This window comes from Echeneis naucrates, chromosome 3, assembly GCF_900963305.1.
Source record: "Echeneis naucrates chromosome 3, fEcheNa1.1, whole genome shotgun sequence".
NCBI classification, from domain to species: domain Eukaryota; kingdom Metazoa; phylum Chordata; class Actinopteri; order Carangiformes; family Echeneidae; genus Echeneis; species Echeneis naucrates.
Genome location: NC_042513.1, coordinates 9,100,911 through 9,122,312, shown reverse-complemented (window position 1 = coordinate 9,122,312; position 21,402 = coordinate 9,100,911). Strand labels below are relative to the sequence as shown.

Genomic DNA, 21,402 nt, shown 5'->3' with positions numbered 1-21,402 from the left:
TGTTTCGCACAGCAACATAGCTGTATATTGGGCAGATCTACTCTCAGCTGTTTTGATCATAAAGTGGCTCTTCTCGGAGATGCCTGTGGGGTGAAATGGATCAATTTGCAGACCTTAACCTTAAATGCTTTGACCAATATAACAGTCTCTCTGTTTATGTTTCTTCTTTTGGGACAAGTGTGTTGTCCTTCAGCACAAAACACAATGAAGGGACAGATGGCCACAGAGGGGTTTCAGACCAAGCAGAAGTGTATTAAAAGTGAAATCCAGAGCATGGTGCGTATGTGTGTGCTCTGTCCCCGTAGCTGGTCAGATTAAACAGCTGTCTATAATCCCACAGTGGGGGCAGACAGACGGACAGACAGGGCAGCCTCCCCCTCCTCCATTCCTACTCCTCTTCTCTCCTCTCCTCTAAGAATTGACAAAAATAGATGCATTGTGCATGGAAGTCACAAAAGTATTTTCTTTTTATGTCACCCTCTGGATCTTCATATTTTTTTTATTCAGATATATGCATGCCCTACGGTACTATGCATAGAGCGGAATTGTAAAATGTGATCACAGAGGAGGCTTACTGAACATATGGCCACCTCTCTACAGGAAGAAGCATTCCAATTCAGAAGCACGGGGAGAGTTTGTTTGTGTGTTTAGGGCTGTATAGAAGAGAATGGCAACATCTATTTATATCAGCAGGGTGCGTCAGCCTCTATCTACAACCTTGTGTGTTTATGTACAGAGCGTCTGGCATGGGACAAACAGCAGAGCGCCCCTCATGTTCTTGAGGATCACTGTGTCAATGGGCTTCATACACCATACTCCGGAATGGCACTCTTTAAATACTGACATCAGCTGTTGAATGCCTCTATGCAAGCTCTGAGAAATAGGCTCACATCAAGGACTATGGCCAACTGACTCATAGGTTTTTGAGGAGAAACGCAGTGGGTTCATCAATGAAAACCACATTAATGTGACAGTGATTTAATGCTGTAGGTGGCTTCATTATATTAACACTGCAGCTGTAAATTTGGGTAAGGATTTATACAAGCTAGTGCTGGACTTCAAGAGTGGTGTTTGGTTGTTTTTATTCATACAAGTATAAACGATAATCACCGGCTACAAAGTTTCCAAGGACAATTGTTTTAAGGCATAGAGTTTTATTTTATTTTCTCCTGTGATACATTAAGAGGCAGCCAAGAAAGAGCAAAGGAAAGACAGAAAGGAGAGAGAGAATCCTCGGAGAGTTATTAAGAATCAATGAATGCCACATAAATCATACAATGTGGTTTACATCTGCCTTGGCAGAGTATAGAAGAGCGCATCTCCTCTCACACTTCAATATGTATGTACATGTGCGCTCTATATAATAGAGTTGGACTTGAACAGAAAGATACACATCTCCGTGCTGATATATGAATTGTGCTGCCTATTGATTTCATTGTTTCTCATTGCACAGTACACTTTTATTGCAATCTCTTGCAGTTGTACACATAGACACCCTTAAGAGAAAACTTCTCACAGGGTGCAAAAGCCATCATACCTGTCAGCCCAGGTTTACATTGCAGAGGGATCTTGTTCCAGCAGCTGCTGTAGCAGACACACAAACAGAAGGCTAGTCCACACAAATTATCTGATGATAGACCTGCTGCTTGTGTTTAGTATATATTCTGTATTGATTTGCTGTTTTGTGCAGTGTCTTTTTTACAAGAAGTACTGTGTATGGATGGCTCCAATGTACTCTGCAATGTAATATGCAACATGAGCCAACAGCGCCTACACATGCTTGTGGTTTTGGCACATCCACTCTCTGTCATGTTTTCTCCCCAGACCCCTTGCTGCACCATTCATTCCCTTCACGATATGGAGTCTGGCTTTGCCTTGTTTGGTCCTGGCAGGCTGTCTGGCAGAGGACAGTGGAGCCCCTAGTAGCAGGACAGACCTCTGCTGAAAGTCAGTCCATAGTGATAGACAGCAGCAGATCCAGCTGCACTTGTCACTAGCTGTCAAGTCGGCTGTCTGAACTAGGGGACGAGAGCGGACAGGCGGGGAGGAGTATGGATGTTTGTGTGTGCATGTGAGACTGTGGGTTGGAGGTTATAGTATATGGACACTGATTGGGATGTCAGAGCTACATGGAGTATTGTATGTGTGAAAGAGAGAGAGAATGAGAGAGAAAGAGAGAGAGAGAGAGAGAGCGAAAGAGGGAAGTAAAGGGGGGATTTCAGTCAGCAGCAGCAGCTGAGCAAGTGAGCAGGTGTTACTGTATGTCTCCCAGGCCCATGAATCTCCAACACAATACAAGTTTGGATTCATTTCCACCCTCCGCATTGATTTGTTTTGGTTCTTTTTATGGGGCTTTTGGTTTAAGGATACAATCGATGGTTCCCAGGTGATAATGTCAGTGCTCTCCTCCTTAACCAGCTGTCTCCACTTTAAGAGTATGATTTTTTTTTTTTTCTTGAAGGAACACTGTCTTTATGGCTGTCTCTGTTTCCTTTTTCCTTTTCTCCTTACACGTCTCAGGTAGCAGAGTGCAGAAGGTTGGAACAATGCCAGATTCACCTGCGGATGTGAAAACCCAGCCCAGGTCCACCCCACCCACCATGCCTCCACCACCCCCGGCTGTCAGCCAAGCAACCAATCGCAGCGCTTCATTCACCCCCACCACCAGTAAATCAAGTAAGGATCCTCTCTATTTTCAAATATTCTCTTAAGTCAATGAGATTCAAAGTCATGTTGTTATAATGAGAAAAGGATATTTATAATTAGTGTAATTTCTACCTTTACTTTAAACTCTGTCTTTTATGCTATGAAATGTCCTTCATTTGCCATGAATCATGCATCTTGATGCATCACATCAGCTTGGAAGTTATATCTGTATATATTTCACAGTAAGCATTGAGTAAGAGAGCCATTGTTATATCTAAAGAGCAGCAGGTAATGCTTCACTGCACAGCAGACATGCAAATCTCAACCTTGATTTATAACTTAGTGAGTCAAATGCCATTTTCATGTCCGTTAGTTTAGACTGTACTAAATTGGATAAAGTCCCCAGTCCCCTGGTCTCCATCTCCCTGTTCTTCTGTTCAATGTCAAGTAAAAGCAAAAATCTAAAACTCTTCATATAATCGTTTTTCTCAAAATCTAGGCCACATGTAATGCGTCTTTAAACAGCATGTCACTCTGTTTTGTCAAGACCATGAAAATTAAGATGTCTGTAATAAAGAAAATAAATCAATACACCTTTGCAATACCTCAGAGACAGCTACCGTCTTTACCACTCTTAAGTCAACTGTTACCAGAATTTTTACATGAAGGGAAATTCCAAATATGTTTTTCTTCCTTCTTCTGGTGAACAAGTGATGAAGTCACTTGTGTGTCAGGTGTATGTCACTGCAGGCATTTAACATTGTGTTATAGTTTGTGCCTTATGGTGCGCACAATGTCCTTGCTAGTGGGACAAGTGTCTTTGAATGCATGTGTGAGTGTGTCTGTGTTGTTTACCAGCTGGTCAGGCGGTGGTGGATAGAGGGGACACCAGGCAGGGTGGTGTGTAGACTACTTTCTTCCCTATATAGCAATGACAGGCCAGGGTGTTTCACCTGTTGTGGCAGGCGGTCAGCAGTGAAGCTCTCTCCTTGCGCCTCTCCCTCTCTCTAAAGCCAGAGCCCAAGCACTGCCTGTTGGGATCACATGGGTTAGTCCATACGGGCTCAGGCCCTCGACCCGCAGTTTAGAGCAACAAGCATACCGTCGAGGAACCACAGCAACTAGTCTACAACCAAGCTGCACTGTATATAGTCTTGTTTACAAGTATGAAGGCGAGATATAGCATTACAGTCCACAGAGACCCAATGCTGGTGTCTGTAAATAAATTTTGACAAGATTAAGTTGCTGTTGCTACACAGATGTAATGCATTCAAATATATATTTATAGAACAGGATTTACAATTATGAGACAATTAATACTTGTAAATAGTGTCTGGAATTTTAGTTTGCATGTATGTTGTGCCATTTGGTGATTTGGCTCAGATGTGAAAATAAGAAAACAGAGGAAAGGTCATGTGTGTGTGTGTGTGTGTGTGTGTGTGTGTGTGTGAGCTGCTGTGTATTTGTGAGCTTGTTTGTGCCTGTATTACGATGTGAATATGTTAGTGATTATACATGTGTATGAGTGTCTATTCTGAATCCTAAAGCTGCAAATCTACTTTCAGCTGGTGGACAGGTGCAGGTCCAGATTCGGCTACACACCTGCTACTGGAATAAAAGTAACATGGACCACAGACTATTTTTGGCACCTCTTTAACAAGTTCCTCTTATAGTTGTGTCCTAGTGAGTGACTGAGGGGGTGAGGGTGAGGAGCAGGATGGAATAAACTGATATGGGGGCCAGATGGAGTGGTGGAAGGGGTCATATGTACTAATGTACCACTTGTGAGACAGCTGAAGTGAGTGCAGACACATACAAACACTCGCTCAAAGTGCTCAGTCAAACTCACAGAAAACGACATCATAAACTATTGGCATGGTGTCAAAGTCAAGTCTATTGTCCGCTTTGCCTATAATCAGTCTGAACTCATTGTGCCCCCATATCTTTCAGATGCCCCCCCCCCCCCCCCCCCCCCCAGGAATCTCAATACTGACCCATTTCACGTTGTCTCTTCCTTCTGCCTGTTTATCTGCAGTGCTGAATGGGAGCAGCCACTCTCCTACATCGCTGAACGGTGCTCCATCCACTCCTAACGGCTTCAGTAACGGGCCAGCGATGTCCTCAACGGCCTCGCTGTCCAACCAGCAGCTCCCACCAGCTTGTGGGGCCCGGCAACTCTGCAAACTGAAGCGGTTCCTGACCACGCTACAGCAGTTTGGCAACGATATATCACCTGAGATTGGAGAGAGAGTGCGCAGCCTTGTGTTAGGACTTGTAGTAAGTTCTGATTATACTCAAGATGGGAAATTAGTTTGATGTCTATGGGAAAACGTGCTATAACATTTTCTTTCTTTCCAACTCTTGTGTCCACTCTCTAACTCTCCCTGCTGTCTCGGACAGAACTCAACCCTCACAATTGAAGAGTTCCACTCCAAACTTCATGAGGCAACCAACTTCCCTCTGAGGCCGTTTGTCATTCCCTTCTTAAAGGTAAATAGCTACATGTGACAAGCATATAGATCAATGAAACTGTCTATAAGAAAAGTCCTGAAATGTAGGACTTTGTGTATATGAAGTTATGTATTCCTGTCCTCTGTGATCCTCCCTGTTCTGCCTCACTATACACACACAGAGGCAAGTGGGGGCAGCTTGTCTTGGTCAAAAATCAATGGATCGATCCTGTCTGCACAGCACTTAACCTTGCGGTATTAGGAAAACGTGAATGTGCTTTAAAAATAGTGTATATGTGTGTCACACCTCCTGCAATGATCTTCCACATCTTGGACATTGCAGCAATGGCTGTGTTATATCAATCGAACAGGACTGAGTGAGCTATTTGACACCAATGTTAGGCGCATGTGCATGCGCACACAAATACAGCATACACACCAATGCATCCCAGAGGAAAAAAGACACATGGCAGAGGAATGTGTCAGGGGACCTGCCTTATCTCATCCTGTCTCTCCATCTGTCAGTTTCTTTACAGCTGTATCACGATAGCAGGCTCCGCTCTATGATTGCGAATGTTTGACTGACTGAATGAACCATTCCTTCACCATTGGTCAGCTGTATGCCACATGACTGAGTTGGAGTATCGCCACTTCAAACTTGTTCCATTAGCTGACATCAGAAATGCATATAAATGGGCTTTAAAACGGCTTTTAATGGGAATCCAGCTGTATTAAAATATTTTACATGTAAGCACGGAGAGTAGAAGAGAGGCAAACAAACAAACAAACACCTGAAACCAATTGACAAAAACATGGTCTGAGGATTTCTTCTTTTAATAGCAATTCCACAACAGCTTTCAATTACACTGTCAATTTCAAACATCAGCCGTAACCCTAAACCTGCCAGATAGTAAACTTTGTTTTTTTCTCACTTTAATACGACATTGCTTTATTCTCACCACATCCATCTCTTTTTCTACTCATCGTTTGTCCACTTGAGACTCATTGTCATTCCTGCAGCAATTTACTTTATTCCTAATCCAGATGTCTTCCCTCTTTTTATCACTGAAGGCAAACCTGCCTCTGCTACAGAGAGAGTTGCTCCACTGTGCCAGGTTGGCCAAGCAGACTCCAGCTCAGTATCTGGCCCAACACGAGCAGCTTCTCCTGGATGCCAACGCCAGCTCACCACTCGACTCGTCTGAGATAATGTTGGAGATGAATGAGCACGGCAAGCGAAGGACCCCTGACAGGTAGTTTCTCTCCATTAATTACATGAAAAAACACACATACAACTAGACTTCAGAGGCGCACACACATTGGTGACTCACACAGCGTTATAATTTAATCCTTTTTCGGGAATTTAAGAATGCCAAGCAAGAACAGGAGGCTATAAATCCTCTAAGCAGGAGTCAGAAGCCTGGGCAGCCCTGATGCCTGACTGGCTTTCCCAGCTTACCAAGAGGGACGGCTGAGATATGAATTGTAGAGTAAGAAAGTTAAAAGAAATGTTGAGAGAACGGCGTGCACTCCACACACAGAGCCAATATTTGTCCCCAGCACTCTTTTTTTTTATTTGCCCAGCTAAGAAGATGTCAGAATCAACAGGTTTTTCCTTCCATAGTTGTTTTTTTTTTGTTTTGTTTTGTTTTTTCTGATCGCATCTTCACCCCTCTCTCTTGCTTTCTTTCTCTCTCTCTCGGACTGCCTGACCTGCAGGCTCCTTGCAGCTGTCCATATGTCAGGAATGTGTCCAGATGGTGATGTGCTGACTGTAACACTGAGCATATCCTGAGCTGGGGGTGTGTGGTGGTGTGGATGTGACGAGAGTTTAAGGCAGAGCGTGCAATCCCACTGCAATCTGCACACCTCTGCCTCCCAACCCCTAGCTTATAAACAACAGGCAGGCCTGGTGTTTGGTTGGGGGGGGGGGGGGGGGGTCACACTGGGGCAGGCCCTACGGTGTGCTGATATGTCAAATACTACAGCCAGGGATGTTTATGATTATAGTTTACATGCACAAATATACCCGAGTAACAGAATGAGCACACACACAAGCATTAAGACACGCAGTCACATAGGCAAGCACAGCAGTCATTCGCCTTTGATCCTCATGATGATAAGGAGTGATTTCCATCCGAATGCTTGGCTATTGCCATCCAGCTAAACAGATTAATATCAACACTCCCATTTACAATGGTCCAGATGGCTAAAAAAACAGGCTCTCTCTCTCATGCACACAAACACACACACAGACAGTTTAAGCACACACACCAATGAGTGTCACTAAACATCTGCCAAATACACAACATTCAGCCCATATTGCCCCTCAAGCCTGACATCAGAATGGGAGGGAGTGAGAGACATTCAGAAGGATATTCAGATTAAGAGCTTGGAGACGCGTAGTGTACAGTTGGACTTGGCTTTGTTTGATACATATGGTGTACAGCTGTGCAAAAGCTTTGGCCTTACTGTAACTGAACAACAAGCTGCTCACAGCGAGGATGCATGTGCTTGTGTGTTTGTGTGTGTTTGCATACACCATGTGGGAGATGTTGAACTTTCAAAAACAAGTTTGTGTTTCTTTCTCAGGTCTTTTCAAACAGGTACAGTCAACAACACCAGATGTTGTAATCTTTGGAAATAAATTATTATGACACTGCATGGTAAACTGAGATTTTTCATTTGACAAATTATCATTTCACCACAGCACTTATGCCTCATAATTTGCCACTACTGTTTTATAAATACAGAGATACTAAGGCAATAATAGCTTATCCAAAGCACATAGAGAAGCAGTACTAGACATCAGGGAGTGAATCATATCTATTTTTCCTTATATCCTTTCTTGGTTGGCAGTTAAGGGCAATGAGATCTTTGCTGAGGTATGTTTTCCTATATATGAATTGATATTCTGGCATCACAAAGCCATCCAGTTTTCACATTACTCATTACTCACGTTGTGGTCTGGCAAAGCCATGGATGGACTAGCTGGCGGAACATGGTAACAAAAAAACTGTTCATGGATAAAGAATGTGAGAAATGAGTCATGTTGATGCAGTGTAGTCACATTAGCAACAAAACTGTATAATCTAAAATAAGTGAATTTATTCTTACATAGTTTTTTGCTGAATAACAATAATAATAAATATTGTAGAGATCTGTCGTTCTAAATCCCAATATATTAACCACATGCTAGCACACTTCCCGCTTCTGGAAAAACACTTTGTTTCCAACCAGTTCAACTTACGTCTCATGAAAAAAAGTAGTCAGTATCTGTTATTGATCCTTCTGGTTGCTATGATGTGTTAATCTGTTTTGTTTTGGGTTTTTTTGCTTTTTTTGTTTTTTAGAGAGAGAGAATATTGAAGTAGATAATGTTGGAGTGTCATAAGGAATTGAATATTGGACCCCAAAACGCAGACAAAAGAACTCTGGGGGCACTTCTCGTGAATCAACAAGGTGGTGGATTTATTGAACAAAAGGGTAGAGAGGATTCCAGGATTCAGAGTCACAACAGGAGTACAGCAACTGGCGACTTGATTGCAAAAGGATAGCTGAGTTAGAAACACAAAGCATGAACTCAACGCAAGCATGAAACTCATCTGAAGTCAAGGTCTGGTACATCCTGGCAAAGCAGACAATCAGGCGATCAGTAGTGAGCTGAACCAGGCTTTTATCCAGAGAGGAGAGAAGGTGGCTTGATTTCAGATGACTGGCAGGTGTGCAGGTGAGTGGTGACTCCAGCTCTGCCCAGCTCCAAACAGACACACAAATAAGACAACAAAAGAGGAGGGAAAACAATGGAAACACTATGATCCTGACATGGACCTGTTGCCGCATTTACGAGTAGCATGACAAACCATAACTCACTTATTATTAAACTCTGATATGTTTAATGTTCAATACACAATTTTTATCATTGGCTCATGTTTTAATCTACCCCGCTGTCCTCTTCCACAGGACCAAAGACAGCTCAGAGAGAGAAGGGTTGCACCCAGACCACCTAGCTAAGAGGCCCTGCACCATCAGTCCTAGCCAACGCTTCAGCCCCAGCACGGGGCTTCCAGCTCATCCACCTCCCAATGGCATCCCTTCACACCCTCCCAATGGCCTGCCCCACCCACCCAATCCCCAAGTGGGACCCCAGCACTATCGTCTAGAAGACATGGCCCTGGCACACCAATATAGAGATGCTTACAGACAAAATGAACATCGTGATGTCCGAGACAGGCACCGGCAGACAGGTACAACCGCTGCAAAACATTTGCATGAGAAGTTAAAGCTGCAGATCTATGGTCACTTAGTCCACAGTTATATGGCCAAGAGTAACTGGGCTTGTGTATACCTCACTGGCATGTATAAGAAGAACAAAGGCCAGTTGTCACTCCAGTGTGTTAATCCTTGTGGCAGTGGTGCTATATATAAAGCCCAGCCGTACATGCCCATGTGTTACAACTATGGCAACCATATATGCCTTCCTTCTGTTTTTCCCAAAAAAAGAGGCAAATCATTCGCCACCCACTATGTTGTTAAAAAAAATAATAATAATGATAACTGTATTGTGTGTGTATTTAATGCTTTATGATGTTTAAGTCTCACATGTAACACAAAGACATTGTGGTTATAATTAACTTGAAAAGTCTTCTAAAGACAATGTAATTTTTTATATAGCATGTCTCATTTCACATATACTTAATGTGTTTCATGTTGAAGTGCATGCAGCAACAAGAAATATGTAGAAGAAAAGGAAAATTATAAATCAAATCAAATTACATTTACCAGATTCATGCGAGCAGTATGATGAAACAGGGTGGAGAACTAAGGCAACAATAAACATAGTATTTACTGTCTTTGTCAAATAACACTGTAAAAATGTTAACTGCATTGTATACAAGTTGCATAACAGATCTGTCCTGCTTTTGTTGCAGCAGTGCATGGAACCCGCCAAGAGGAAGTCATCGACCACCGGCTTACAGATCGAGAGTGGGCAGAGGAATGGAAGCACCTTGATAATGTACATTGAAGAGTGAATGTTGGGTTTATTGTTTGTGATTTCATCCACATTTTTGTTCCATTCATAAACATCTTGGTGGGGGAGAGGGGTTAAGAGATCAGCAGGTGATTAAAGTTAGTTTCAATGCTAAGGATGGCATGCAGATGACAGGGAGGGGAATTGATGACAGACAGATGAGCTTCTGTCCCATTTGAGTTAGCAGTTGATGGACAGCTGACCTTATGAGGTCCGTGTGGTGGCTGAACAACAGACAGATACCTATCGAGCTTCCTGGCACCAAACTCCACAAAGACAAATGCATGCACACTATGCACACACACACAGGCGCGCGTACGCCCACACACACACAAACATGTACATAGAAACAGGACCCCAGATGGAGCTCAGGACCTAGCAGAGAGAAGCTCCAGCTGGGCAGAGCAGCTGAGACAAGAGCTGCAGTCATGGAGAGAACCGGCCAGGCCTGGACCCCTTCCAAATTAGAAACACTTCACTGAAATAAATATAGCAACCTCAGAGGGGTGGGAGAGGGGCAGAGAGACAGAGGCAGGGATCTCTATAGCAATAGCTATAGAGGTCCATTGATTCAGGGCAGAGCCCCCAAGTCACTATTGTTATTACTCGCATTTATTAGTGCCTCTGGGCCCTGCACTGAGTCTATAGCAATAGCCACAGAGTTCAGTGTCTTATCATTATTATTCCTCTTAAATTATGACTCGCCACTTGTCCTAGGTTTGAGAAAAACCCAGCAAAGTAGATATCAAAATATGTGGCTTGGTCTTGATCAGTGTGCTATCTATTTTCTCTACCAGATACGCATTTTTGGTGGCCTAATGTTATGCTATGTTTGTGTATTACTTTCCCATACATTTAGCTACAGACTTCGTTCAAATTTGAAAACGTTGACAATAATCTTGTCTATCCATCACAGTTTTCAGCTATTTCATATCTTTTATACTTTTTGGGCAGTAAATTAAAGTTCAGGTATCACACTGAATTTGGACAAATTTCCACTTTCTAATGGGTGTGTACCGCACAGAATGCTCAGTTAGACGGGCGTGCAGAGCTGAGCAGAAAATTATCAGCAAAAATGTTATTAAATCATCCTGAAGGGCACATAGTATGAGCTAGCACCACAGTTTTTTTCCGAAGTTGTAGAGATTCCTGTCCCGTTTCAGACAGTGTGTCTACTTTAACAGTGAGCGAAACAGAATTTGTTCCATGAGCCTCAGGAGGAAAGCAGAACAGTTTCTGTGTGCACACTGCCTCAGGAAGATGTTGTGGCGATCACTGTCTGATCAGGTCTCTGATAGGAGTTACTGTTTTGAGGGCTTCACCGAGCCAAAGATCAGCTCGTTCAGAGCTCTCTGCCTCTCCTCTCAGGGCGTTGCCCTGGTAACCCTACAGGTGACAGCTGCAGGTGTGTGTGTGTGCTGCAGGGGCAGACTGCTCTGACTCCTCATACGCACACAGACATACAACAAAAGACATGGAGATATATACAGTACAGGCCAAAAGTTTGGACACACTTTCCTATTCATTTGAATAAGAAGGTGTGTCCAAACTTTTGGCCTGTACTGTACATGTAAATATACACAGAGATATTCACACACACACACACACACACACACTGAGTGGCATACACATACTTATACACATAGAGTTAATGTCCATGTAATTCATTTTGTTCATAGATGACTGTAGGACAGACACACAGACACAACAGCCCCCTGAGGCACTCTCAACATTTCTGTGAGAACATTTTTTGCTTTTGACTTTGAGGCTTGAGAAACTAAACATCAAATGAATATTAAGCTTCTCCTCTTTTTTTTTTTTTTTTTTAATCACTTCTTTGATCTTAACGTTCCTGCTGTCCCTTGGCAGCTCCTGAATTGCATCATGGACATGGTAGAGAAGACACGCCGCTCTCTGACTGTGCTGCGCCGCTGCCAGGAGGCCGACCGGGAGGAGATGAATCACTGGATTCGGCGCTACAGCGACGTTGAGGAGATGAAAAAAGGTGGGAGCAACGGACAGCACTGCCTTCTTCCTCCTCTTCCTCCTCCTACTCCTCACCACAACTCCTCCTCCAACACAGCTAGCAGCAGCGAGTCACTGCCCATAGGAACTTCCTCGGCTGCTGAAAGGCAGACAGGCAGACAGACAGGTAGACAAACACACTCAGGGTATGTTTCGCAAAGCAAAACACTCACAACAAGGTAGAGCTTATTTTAATTGCTGAGAATGCCTGATTAAAGCAATTTCAACACAAAAAGCCAGTTAGATAATCTCTTCTTTTTTTTTTCCAAATTCACACCCTGGATCTTTAAACGAAAGATAAAACTCATGTTTCCAACATGTTAATTTACCATTAAGATTCAAATTCATTTCTAATGCCCATCTTTCCATTTCTTCCCAGAAATGGTTGAAAAACTTGATGGCAGCTTATTTACTGACATTTTCAAACACATATTTTGAACTGGTTCCAAAAATAGAAGTGGAAACTATAGGTGAGACTTTGGTTTTGTGTGTTTGTGTAGATCAAGATTCTGTCATTGTGTGTGCGCGTTTGTGTGTGTGTGTATGTGTGTGTGTGTGTGTGTGTGTGTAATTGAGACTGAGTGTGTGCTTACATGTTTGTTTCAGAGATCCACCGAGACTTCTTACACAGACCTCCCTCGGGATACCTACCTGAAGAGATCTGGAGGAAAGCTGGTAAGAGTCCAATATCCCATTTTTTTTATGATTATCGCAAAGTTTGACCCCTACACAGACTTACAAAACACACACAATATCACCAACTATACACCCGCGCTACTGAGGTAGGCAGAAAAAAGCTTTTGCAGCCATAGATCCTTCAGGCCAGAGGATTGGAGACACTCTGTGTCATTTGGGCAAAATCGTCTCCATCTGTCACCACTATGAAAGGCCACTGCAGTTAAAGCTGCAGTGAAAATGCAGTCACCTGACCTAAGGCAGGCCACAGCAGTGCAGCACAGCTTGGAGCTCAACTTGTCTCCATTTTCCTGAGAAGCACATGCTCTCAAGTTTTATTTATACCTTCGTTCAACACAACTGTTTTCTCACGTACAGTGAATGTAGCCTGAAGTGAATTGAAATGCAGACATTTAGATATATAGACAAAAAAATCTGGACTGTGGTTATTGTTTTGGACTCAGTTTGCAGACAAATGGAAAGGTTGGGGTGTTGCACTGCATGGGCCTTCTTGTATACAGCATGTTAGATGGAGCCCATCCCAGGAGTCATCTGGCTCAACCCTTGTTCCACCCCAGTCCCAGCACTATTATGTTTTAGTCATAGTCCAATACCCTAAGGAGGAAAGATGCTGCTGCTGTTGGCAAAATAATGTGCTGCATTTTCACCAGCAGAAAAAGCTCTTTTAATTGCAGTTGTTTTTCATACAGGTACTACCAGCATCCCGCTCTCCCCAGCACTAAAGCACCTCCAAAACAAGCAGGGTGAGTAACACATGTAACTCCCAGAATTTCATCGCTAGTTTTTGTGTGCGTGCGTATGCGCATGTGTGTCTGCGTGCTTCTGTGTGAATGTGCATTTGCCTGTGTGTGCCACCTCTATCTCAGCCGCCAGGTAGTCTGCCTGATAGAGCTGCTGCACTTCTTGCTTTTAATTAAAACCAGACACATATTCTCTGGTCTGGTTAAGGTTGAGAGACTGCAATGCTTTTGAAAAATAAGATCTGAAGTGTAAAAAAGCCGACAGAAATAACACATCTCAGGGACTTGCCAAATCCCTGTGGAATTAAAACGTTAATACTGCTGCCCCCATGTTTTCCATTGAGTGCTAATTGCCCCAGCATCTGCTTTGCAGTCTCCTTGATAAGAATTAATTAAATTTGCAAACTAATCTTAGTGGTGCATGCGTTAGGTCAGATAATTGAGAAGCTAAGGATAATGCAGATAGTGTCGTCAAGTAAGAGAAGAAAGAGGAAGAGGGGTAGAAGAAAAATGGAAAAATAGGAGTTGAAATGAACTAGAGGATAAAGGTAGAGACAAGAGGAGGGAAAATATGGAGATGTGTGTCCAAGTGTGACTGTATGTTGACAGGCAAAAGTCTCGTTTTTTTCACATATAAGCATGAGAATCAGGCACCAGCATGCAATTTCAACCAAAACATGCACACATGCGCCCATATGTATGCCGCCTATCTCTTTGCACAGTAGTTTGAAACAACTGGTGTGAAGTGGAGGGGAAAAGTGACAGTTATTTATGAGTTTTCTCCCAAACACTGACTGGAGGAAGAGGAAGAGCACCGGAGAGAACAGTATCAGTCTTGCCTCCTACTTGAGTGGGTTCAAACATCTGGAGAGCCACTTGTATGTGTGTCATTAGTGTTATAGTGTCTGCATGTGGGTGTGCGAATGTATCTCTACCTGGCACATCTGTAAGAGGTTAAGAACAAAGATTATTTACTCTTTAAAAATGTTTCTTGCCATAGATGGCAAAATAAAACAGCATTGTACAGGAATTCATACTTTATGATCACAACATCACTACATTAGCATTTGATTAATAAATGGTGTATATATGGCAACCTATTTCTCACATGAAAACCTCTAACCATATTTTTGTTGTGCACCGTTAGGCTGATAATGAAAGATAGCAGAATGTAATCACTCCTGCCTCTTACTGAAACAGGGCAGAGGGAAGGTTCTATTTTAGACTGCCATCTGGAACGGAGTCTACACACCTGCCTGTTGTAAAAAACACAGCCTCCTCACTCATCCAGTTCATGCATTTGCTAGAAGAACAAAAGGCCAAACGATAAAATCTACCATGTAGGAAATTCCCTAGGGGTGATATGAATGTCTACTGGAAATTATTCATGTATTAGTATTTCTCTGTAAACTCTGTCTAACAATTCCCATTAAAGTTATACTCATGACAAGATGAGAATTGTGCAAAAAGATAATCCCAGGATGTCAGATGAACAGCCAAGTTGGTGATAAAACTTTGGAGACATCTGCTGTTGTCAGCACTGGAAATTATTGTGGCCAGACGTGTTTGAATTAATTATTGAAGTCTGGCTGTTTCCTTTTTCTGGCAGAAAGTTTTAAATCTTGGATGATGTACATCTGTTCTCTGAGACACAACAAGATGGCAGCTTAAAGAGCTTCAATAAAGGATGAAGGAGCAGGCAGAATGGGACAACGGTCATATATGCTCACACCTGTCTTTCTCCCTCTCTCTCTGTTCTTCTCTCACAGAGGAGGCTGTGAACGAGGTAAAGCGACAGGCGATGTCAGAGCTGCAGAAGGCGGTGTCAGACGCTGAGAGGAAGGCTCATGAGATGATTTCGGCTGAACGCTCTAAAATGGAGAGGGCTTTGGCCGAGGCCAAGAGGCAAGCCTCTGAGGACGCATTAACCGTCATCAACCAACAGGAGGACTCCAGTGAAGTGAGTACCACAGATCCCCTACTCACCTTTTGCCTCATTCTCTATTCAGTCAAATCGGTTTGGGATTCGTTTCGTGATATATTTTCTAGCTCCGTCCATTCCACTTATTTTTGTTCCCCTAAACTATCCTGTATTGTGTAATCCATACAGCTGGCTGCTCTTGGTCTGGTGCTGCAGCAGGTTGTCATCATAATTGCAGAAGCAGTCCAGTTGTCTTTATAAATAAAAGCAGACTGGCCCAGATGGTTGGAGCAGAGTGCCAGGCTGAGGCCATTACAGAGCAGTTGACCACCAGCTGCTGGTAATACAAACCAGTGGTGATGAAACACATCTTAAAGCCTTAAAACAAATATCCATGCAAAGAAAAAACAAGAAAACATACAATCGATAGTAGAATTGACTTATTTCAGGTTGCGCGCGTGTGTGTGTGTATATGTGTAAGGAAAGAAAGCACTGACATATCCTGACAAAAAAGAGACTTATTTTTGTCAACCCACTCTCTCCCCACTGTCTCACCAGAGCTGCTGGAACTGCGGGAGGAAAGCCAGTGAGACATGCAGCGGCTGCAACACAGCTCGCTACTGCGGCTCCTTCTGTCAACACAAAGACTGGGAGAAGCATCACCACGTCTGTGGTCAAGGCCTGCAGGGACTGCCAGGGGGCAGCAGTGTCCCTCTAGGCACCCCTTCCTCCTCCTCCACTTCCTCAGCATCCTCCAGCGCACCCCCCACCCACTCGGAGGGCACCCCTCCGGGACCCCTGTCGCTGGCAGGCCAGAGCAGTATTGCGGGGGGGACTGGCAGCGGCAGCGGAAGCGTCTCCGCCAGCCCAAAGGAGAGCAGTTCCAGCAGTGCCTCTCGCTCCACAACTCCAGCCACCCCCGCCCTCCTGGATGCCACCTCTCGCTGATGTCTGACCTTTGTCCCTTCCTTGCATACTGATATGACAGTGCCCGCACGCCACACAAAACCAAACTGAGGAATCTTCATTGCACATTGCTTCCTAACGATAGACTCAACTTGTCACTTTCCTCCCAAAAATAACTTTTATTTGTTTCTTTCAAAACCGCGTACAAAGATTCCAGCCTGGGGTTCAGTGTAGTGTAAAGCATGAAGTGCAGTCTCTCCAGTCTCTCTAACAGAAACATATCAGACATGTTTGCTGAGAATATGAGCTTTGATGTAATGTAACCATGGTAATTCATGTCCACACAAGGACACTAGACAAGGGCTGTATGTGCACTACCAGTCCAAACAGTTCCCTGATCGGACACTTCTTTTACAGTGTCCTAACGGAGACAGGTAAGGAGCATAATACATATTTTCAAATGGATGACGGAAGAGAACAAACCTGTGATGTGATTAATTCCTCAGAAATACAGCTTAATATTTATTAAACATTTCTTTTTGGCTTTAAGGGAAAATAAAGAAAAGTCCAAATATTCTAAATAAAGAATAGTAGTGAAGCTAATGATGATGATGATGATAATGATATGAAACTAAATAAATTTTAAACTGCAAACTACCTTGCTAGCGAGCCAAGAAAATCTACACCGGACTCACCTCTCTGCACCATTGTGAACCCAAATGAATTCAAAGATGAAAAATAAAATGATCCAAACCTTTGTATTACACTGCCAAAGTGAGTAAGTAAGCGAAAAGGAGAAGCACTCATCTTATAACCAAACACAAAGCAACATCACCTCCTCAGCAGATAAGCCAGCCCTGAGAGGACCAGGCTGCCGAGAAACTGCAGAATGGCACCCAGAGATAGTCAGACATAAATATGAAATGAAAAAAACAAAAACAAAAAACAAACAAACACAGAAAAAAAAAAATAAGACTGTGACCCGCTTTGAGCGGCAGCTGCCTCCTGCAGTCTCGACAAAATTACAGCGATTCCTCAGTGATGGCCCAGACTAGTGAATATGGACAATGCTGTGAACTTGCCTATGAGAAAGACTAAATGAAATGGATAGAAACCCTTCCACAGTGTGATTTTTTTATCTTTTATTTTAAAATTTTTCGTGAATGGTAACAGAGAACATTGAGGAAACAAATAAAGGAGGAAGGAAACAGGAAGGAAAAGCTACGGGGCCTCAAAGGAGATAAAGACAGATACACGGCAACGGAGCTGCCTAAAAACCTCAAAACAAGTTTGAAAACGTTTTCATCGTAAGCATCACTTAGGACAGTGACGCCCAGGAAGGTTGTTTCTATATCGTTCTTTTTCAAGCTCCACAACGAGGAGAATTCTAAGGAATTGCTGTTACCGTTACATTCACTCCGTCCTTTTCCAAAGCAGGATGAACAGATGAAAGAGCCGAGCAAAGGGTGGTGTAGACTTGATTATCCTCTCTCTTTCTACCTCCCCTCACCCCACACCTCCCTTCTAAGCTCTTCCCTGACTACTTGACTCGAGTTTGCGCCTAGCCACAACCTGCTACGGACAGAGCCTCAGAGCAGTCACATGGAAAGGGTTCGAACCTGCTTGTAGATATTGTTCCTCTTCATTTTTCAATTATGTCTCTTGTCGCTGATGTCCACATGTGCTGCCCTTGTGTGTATCCAAAAAGATGGACTTTGTATTTGCTTCTGTTACCTTTCGTTTTCTTGGGCTGAGCAGTCAGAGCAAGGACACTCCTTTAACAAGAGGATGTCCCACATTGTACTTACTTATTCTTTGATTTCTTGTATCTATATTAATGAAGATGAGATGAAACCCCCCTTGTAGAATATTTTGTATTGCTTGCATTGTAAGACAGTGAGAGAACGGAGGTGCAATATGAAGAGAATTCAGCTACTGAATGGAACCGCAGCAACTGCCCATAGGGTGTCATATAATATAGATACATATAAATATATTTAAAGTAACATCGGTAACTTAATGTGAATGTACATAGTATTTAAAGAGGTCCAAAAATGTGTTTGCCAAATAACAGAAACCTTTAAAGTCTAAGTCCAGAATATGATTTTCTCACAATAGGCCTACATGTCTTTCTTGAATTTATCTATTCTTTTTTTTTCTCCTTTCTTACAAGCTAAATAATTGTCACTCAAATCAAGTTGTCATGTGATCTTAAGTGGAGGTGACTGTTGGTAACGGAGGTGAAGTGGCTCCATAACAGACCACAATGCGTGCAGCAGAAAAATTTACGTTTTTTTTTTTTTACAAAATATTTTCGGCCATAATTCTCCATTCCAATACGTCAAAAGAAAAATTTGATATTTATATCTCACTAGACATTTTTTGTTTTGATGTGATTGGAATGGCCTTATTGGGTCTCAACCCTGTTAATGCCATGCTCTATCCACCTCTGCTCAGTTTACATCCTGCAGGAGATGATTGCTATTGATTTAAGTCAATAGTTTAGAAATATTGGAAGATAATGTGGTTTCTTGGTTTCAAATTTAGGTAATTCACACCAAATTTAGGAACTGTCCAACTTGAAATATCCCGTCAAGTGTTTCTCATGATTTGTGCAGTTCCATAGCCACTGTGACACTCTCTTGGTCCTCATCAACCCATGTGTGTGTGTGTGTTTGTGTGGTTAGGACTGTCTGTTTCTCCCCAAGGTGCAGAACAAGCCAGTACTGTACAGTAAAGTGATACACCAGTGTTAAGCTACAGTAAACTCCAAAGCCAAACTTAATGCCCAATCTTTGAAATGCTTTTTTAAGTGATTATTTTTCACGTAAAGATGCAAAGTGAGCATAGGCATGAGATCTAGGTTGAGGCCAAGAGAGATACATCATCTCTTTAATTTTATGTCATTTTATATTTTTCACCCTTTCCCACATGGTCCATTAGAATGAACCCTTTTGTAAACAAAATGCATGTTGGAACAGTCTCATGGTCTCAATTCATCAGAATTTGCTCACGCAAATTTTGTATTGATTGTTGTAGACGCTATGTGGTTGTTCTCACACACATTTGGACCAAAATTTAAAAGATATTAAACATTTACTTTGTTTATTGATTGGCATAGGAAAAACAAAACTCTACTTTTTATTCATCAACACATCCAGAGTTCATTTTTGGGGACTATTTGAGATGTCATTTAAATGGGAGGCACTCCGACATCTGTGTGCAACATTTATGCATTTGTGTTATATATGGTGTAATCTGGTGTTGACCTTTTTGTGTCATTCCTTGTCTAATTCCTTCACTTCCACCACAGACTACTCTTCACAACCCCTTCTCAAACAAGCTACCTCCTGTGACCATACAGCTAACCACCAGGAGAGGTTGACCTGGACTTTGAAAAGCTGGGCTGAGAGCAGACATGGAAATGCACGTTCAAAATTCTGTAAATGACAAGGGAAAAAAGCGTTGAAAGGAACTGCCATTACTCAAGAGGTTTAAGAATATTTATCACTTTTTTGATGACAACCCGCTATCTCAACTGATACTGCTTGAATTTATTAATCCATTACCCTTATTGTAACAACCTGCACATTACCAAACTGACACACAGAATCAACCATGACATGCCATTTGTTGTACAAAACCAATAAAAGCACATACCAAAGTACTCCTGCTTTGCCACAGCAGGCTTTGACACAGTGTGTATTGACAGACCAGAAAAAAGGTTAGACCTTTACTGCAGCAGTTAACCAAAGTGTCTGATACACACACACACACACACACACACACACACACAGCGCAAGAGGGAAGGCTGCATTTAATGAACTGGCTGAGTTTGAAATGTGTAGAATTTCTATAAATGCAATCAAAGCCTTTGCTGTCTACATCCTGAATAGTGCTCCTGTAAAAAAAAAAAAAAAAAAAAAGGAGGCATCTCCTTGGGGAAAGCCTACTGCTTGCGTGTTCTTACAGTTACAAAGTCTTGCCGAGATAAAAATGAATGGGAGGTGGAAGCGTGTGTTTGTGTGTGCATTCTGGTGTGAGTTTGCTTTTGTTAAAAAAAAAGAAAAAGATAAAAAGAAAAAATAATCCTTTTTCTTTGTGTCTCTGTACAAACTACTTGAAACCTTCAGAGCTTTAATCCAACATCCCAGACAGACTATAGGGGAAGACTGATTCACAATATGTAGCAACAGCTTTGTGCAGTAAAATGTTTGCATATAATATCCACACCCAAACAATATTTTAATGACAGTTCCAGCTCTTCAGCTTCAGCTCTTCAGTGCTTTGAATGTGCCTCTTTGTCTGCAAGTAAGCCCTCACATAAACTAAACAAAGCCAAACCCAGTAGACCACTTAAAATGACCAAAATACAACCAAAAGCTACAACTGTCTTCTTTAAATTTCACTATTGTTTAAGTTTTTGCCTTTTATTCCAGCACCAGAGAACTTCATATGTTCCACAGTGCAGTGTGGAACATATGGCTGAAGTCCTACAGAAATCAGATCTGTAAAGATAGTCCCTCCGGACGACAAACTGAGGTTCTATTTAGCTTCATTAAGTCATGAGATAAATGATATTCATGTTGAGGTGTCATATACTTTTGCCTATGAAGATATTATAGATGGCAAACGCATAAGGGCTCTGATTTTGTTGATACCATCCAAGGGTCTCCGAACACTTTGCATCAACCACTTATCTATTTCTTTGATTATGTACATGAAATGGGCAAAATGCATGTTTAGAAAAGACAAATTTTAGCAGGTTGCCATTTTTCTCTCCCTACCCAAACCAGAAACTCTATCAGTGAGGTCTCAAGGCTCATCTGGTGTGAAGGTGGCACGTCCTTCCTGTGAAATGGGCACTGATGAATAGCTACAGTGGAAAGCTATTGTGGCAAATAAAAGCCATGGCTCAGGATGGTCTTGTTTTTACCTTTACGTAAACTGAAAAAAAAAAAGGTTTATGGTTTTATATGTGTAGGG

The 21,402-nt window shown here is 42.4% G+C and overlaps 1 protein-coding gene across 11 annotated transcripts in view; it reads left to right on the top strand.

The window, feature by feature from the left end:
- cbfa2t3 (CBFA2/RUNX1 partner transcriptional co-repressor 3) overlaps positions 1–20,373 on the top strand; it is a 52,126-nt gene extending 31,753 nt beyond the window's left edge. For 7 of the 11 annotated variants that reach the window (XM_029497441.1, XM_029497444.1, XM_029497436.1 and 4 more), the window contains 11 exons: positions 2,521–2,676; positions 4,682–4,923; positions 5,047–5,136; positions 6,168–6,349; positions 9,060–9,343; positions 10,028–10,113; positions 11,998–12,280; positions 12,760–12,828; positions 13,539–13,592; positions 15,359–15,549; positions 16,069–20,373. In XM_029497441.1, coding sequence (XP_029353301.1) covers positions 2,521–2,676; positions 4,682–4,923; positions 5,047–5,136; positions 6,168–6,349; positions 9,060–9,343; positions 10,028–10,113; positions 11,998–12,280; positions 12,760–12,828; positions 13,539–13,592; positions 15,359–15,549; positions 16,069–16,458 — 2,027 coding nt within the window. In that variant the 3' untranslated portion in view covers positions 16,459–20,373. The remainder of the gene's footprint in view (positions 1–2,520; positions 2,677–4,681; positions 4,924–5,046; positions 5,137–6,167; positions 6,350–9,059; positions 9,344–10,027; positions 10,114–11,997; positions 12,281–12,759; positions 12,829–13,538; positions 13,593–15,358; positions 15,550–16,068) is intronic. The other 4 variants (XM_029497438.1, XM_029497440.1, XM_029497443.1 and 1 more) reach the window with 4 other exon arrangements.
- Positions 20,374–21,402: the final 1,029 nt, after the last annotated feature.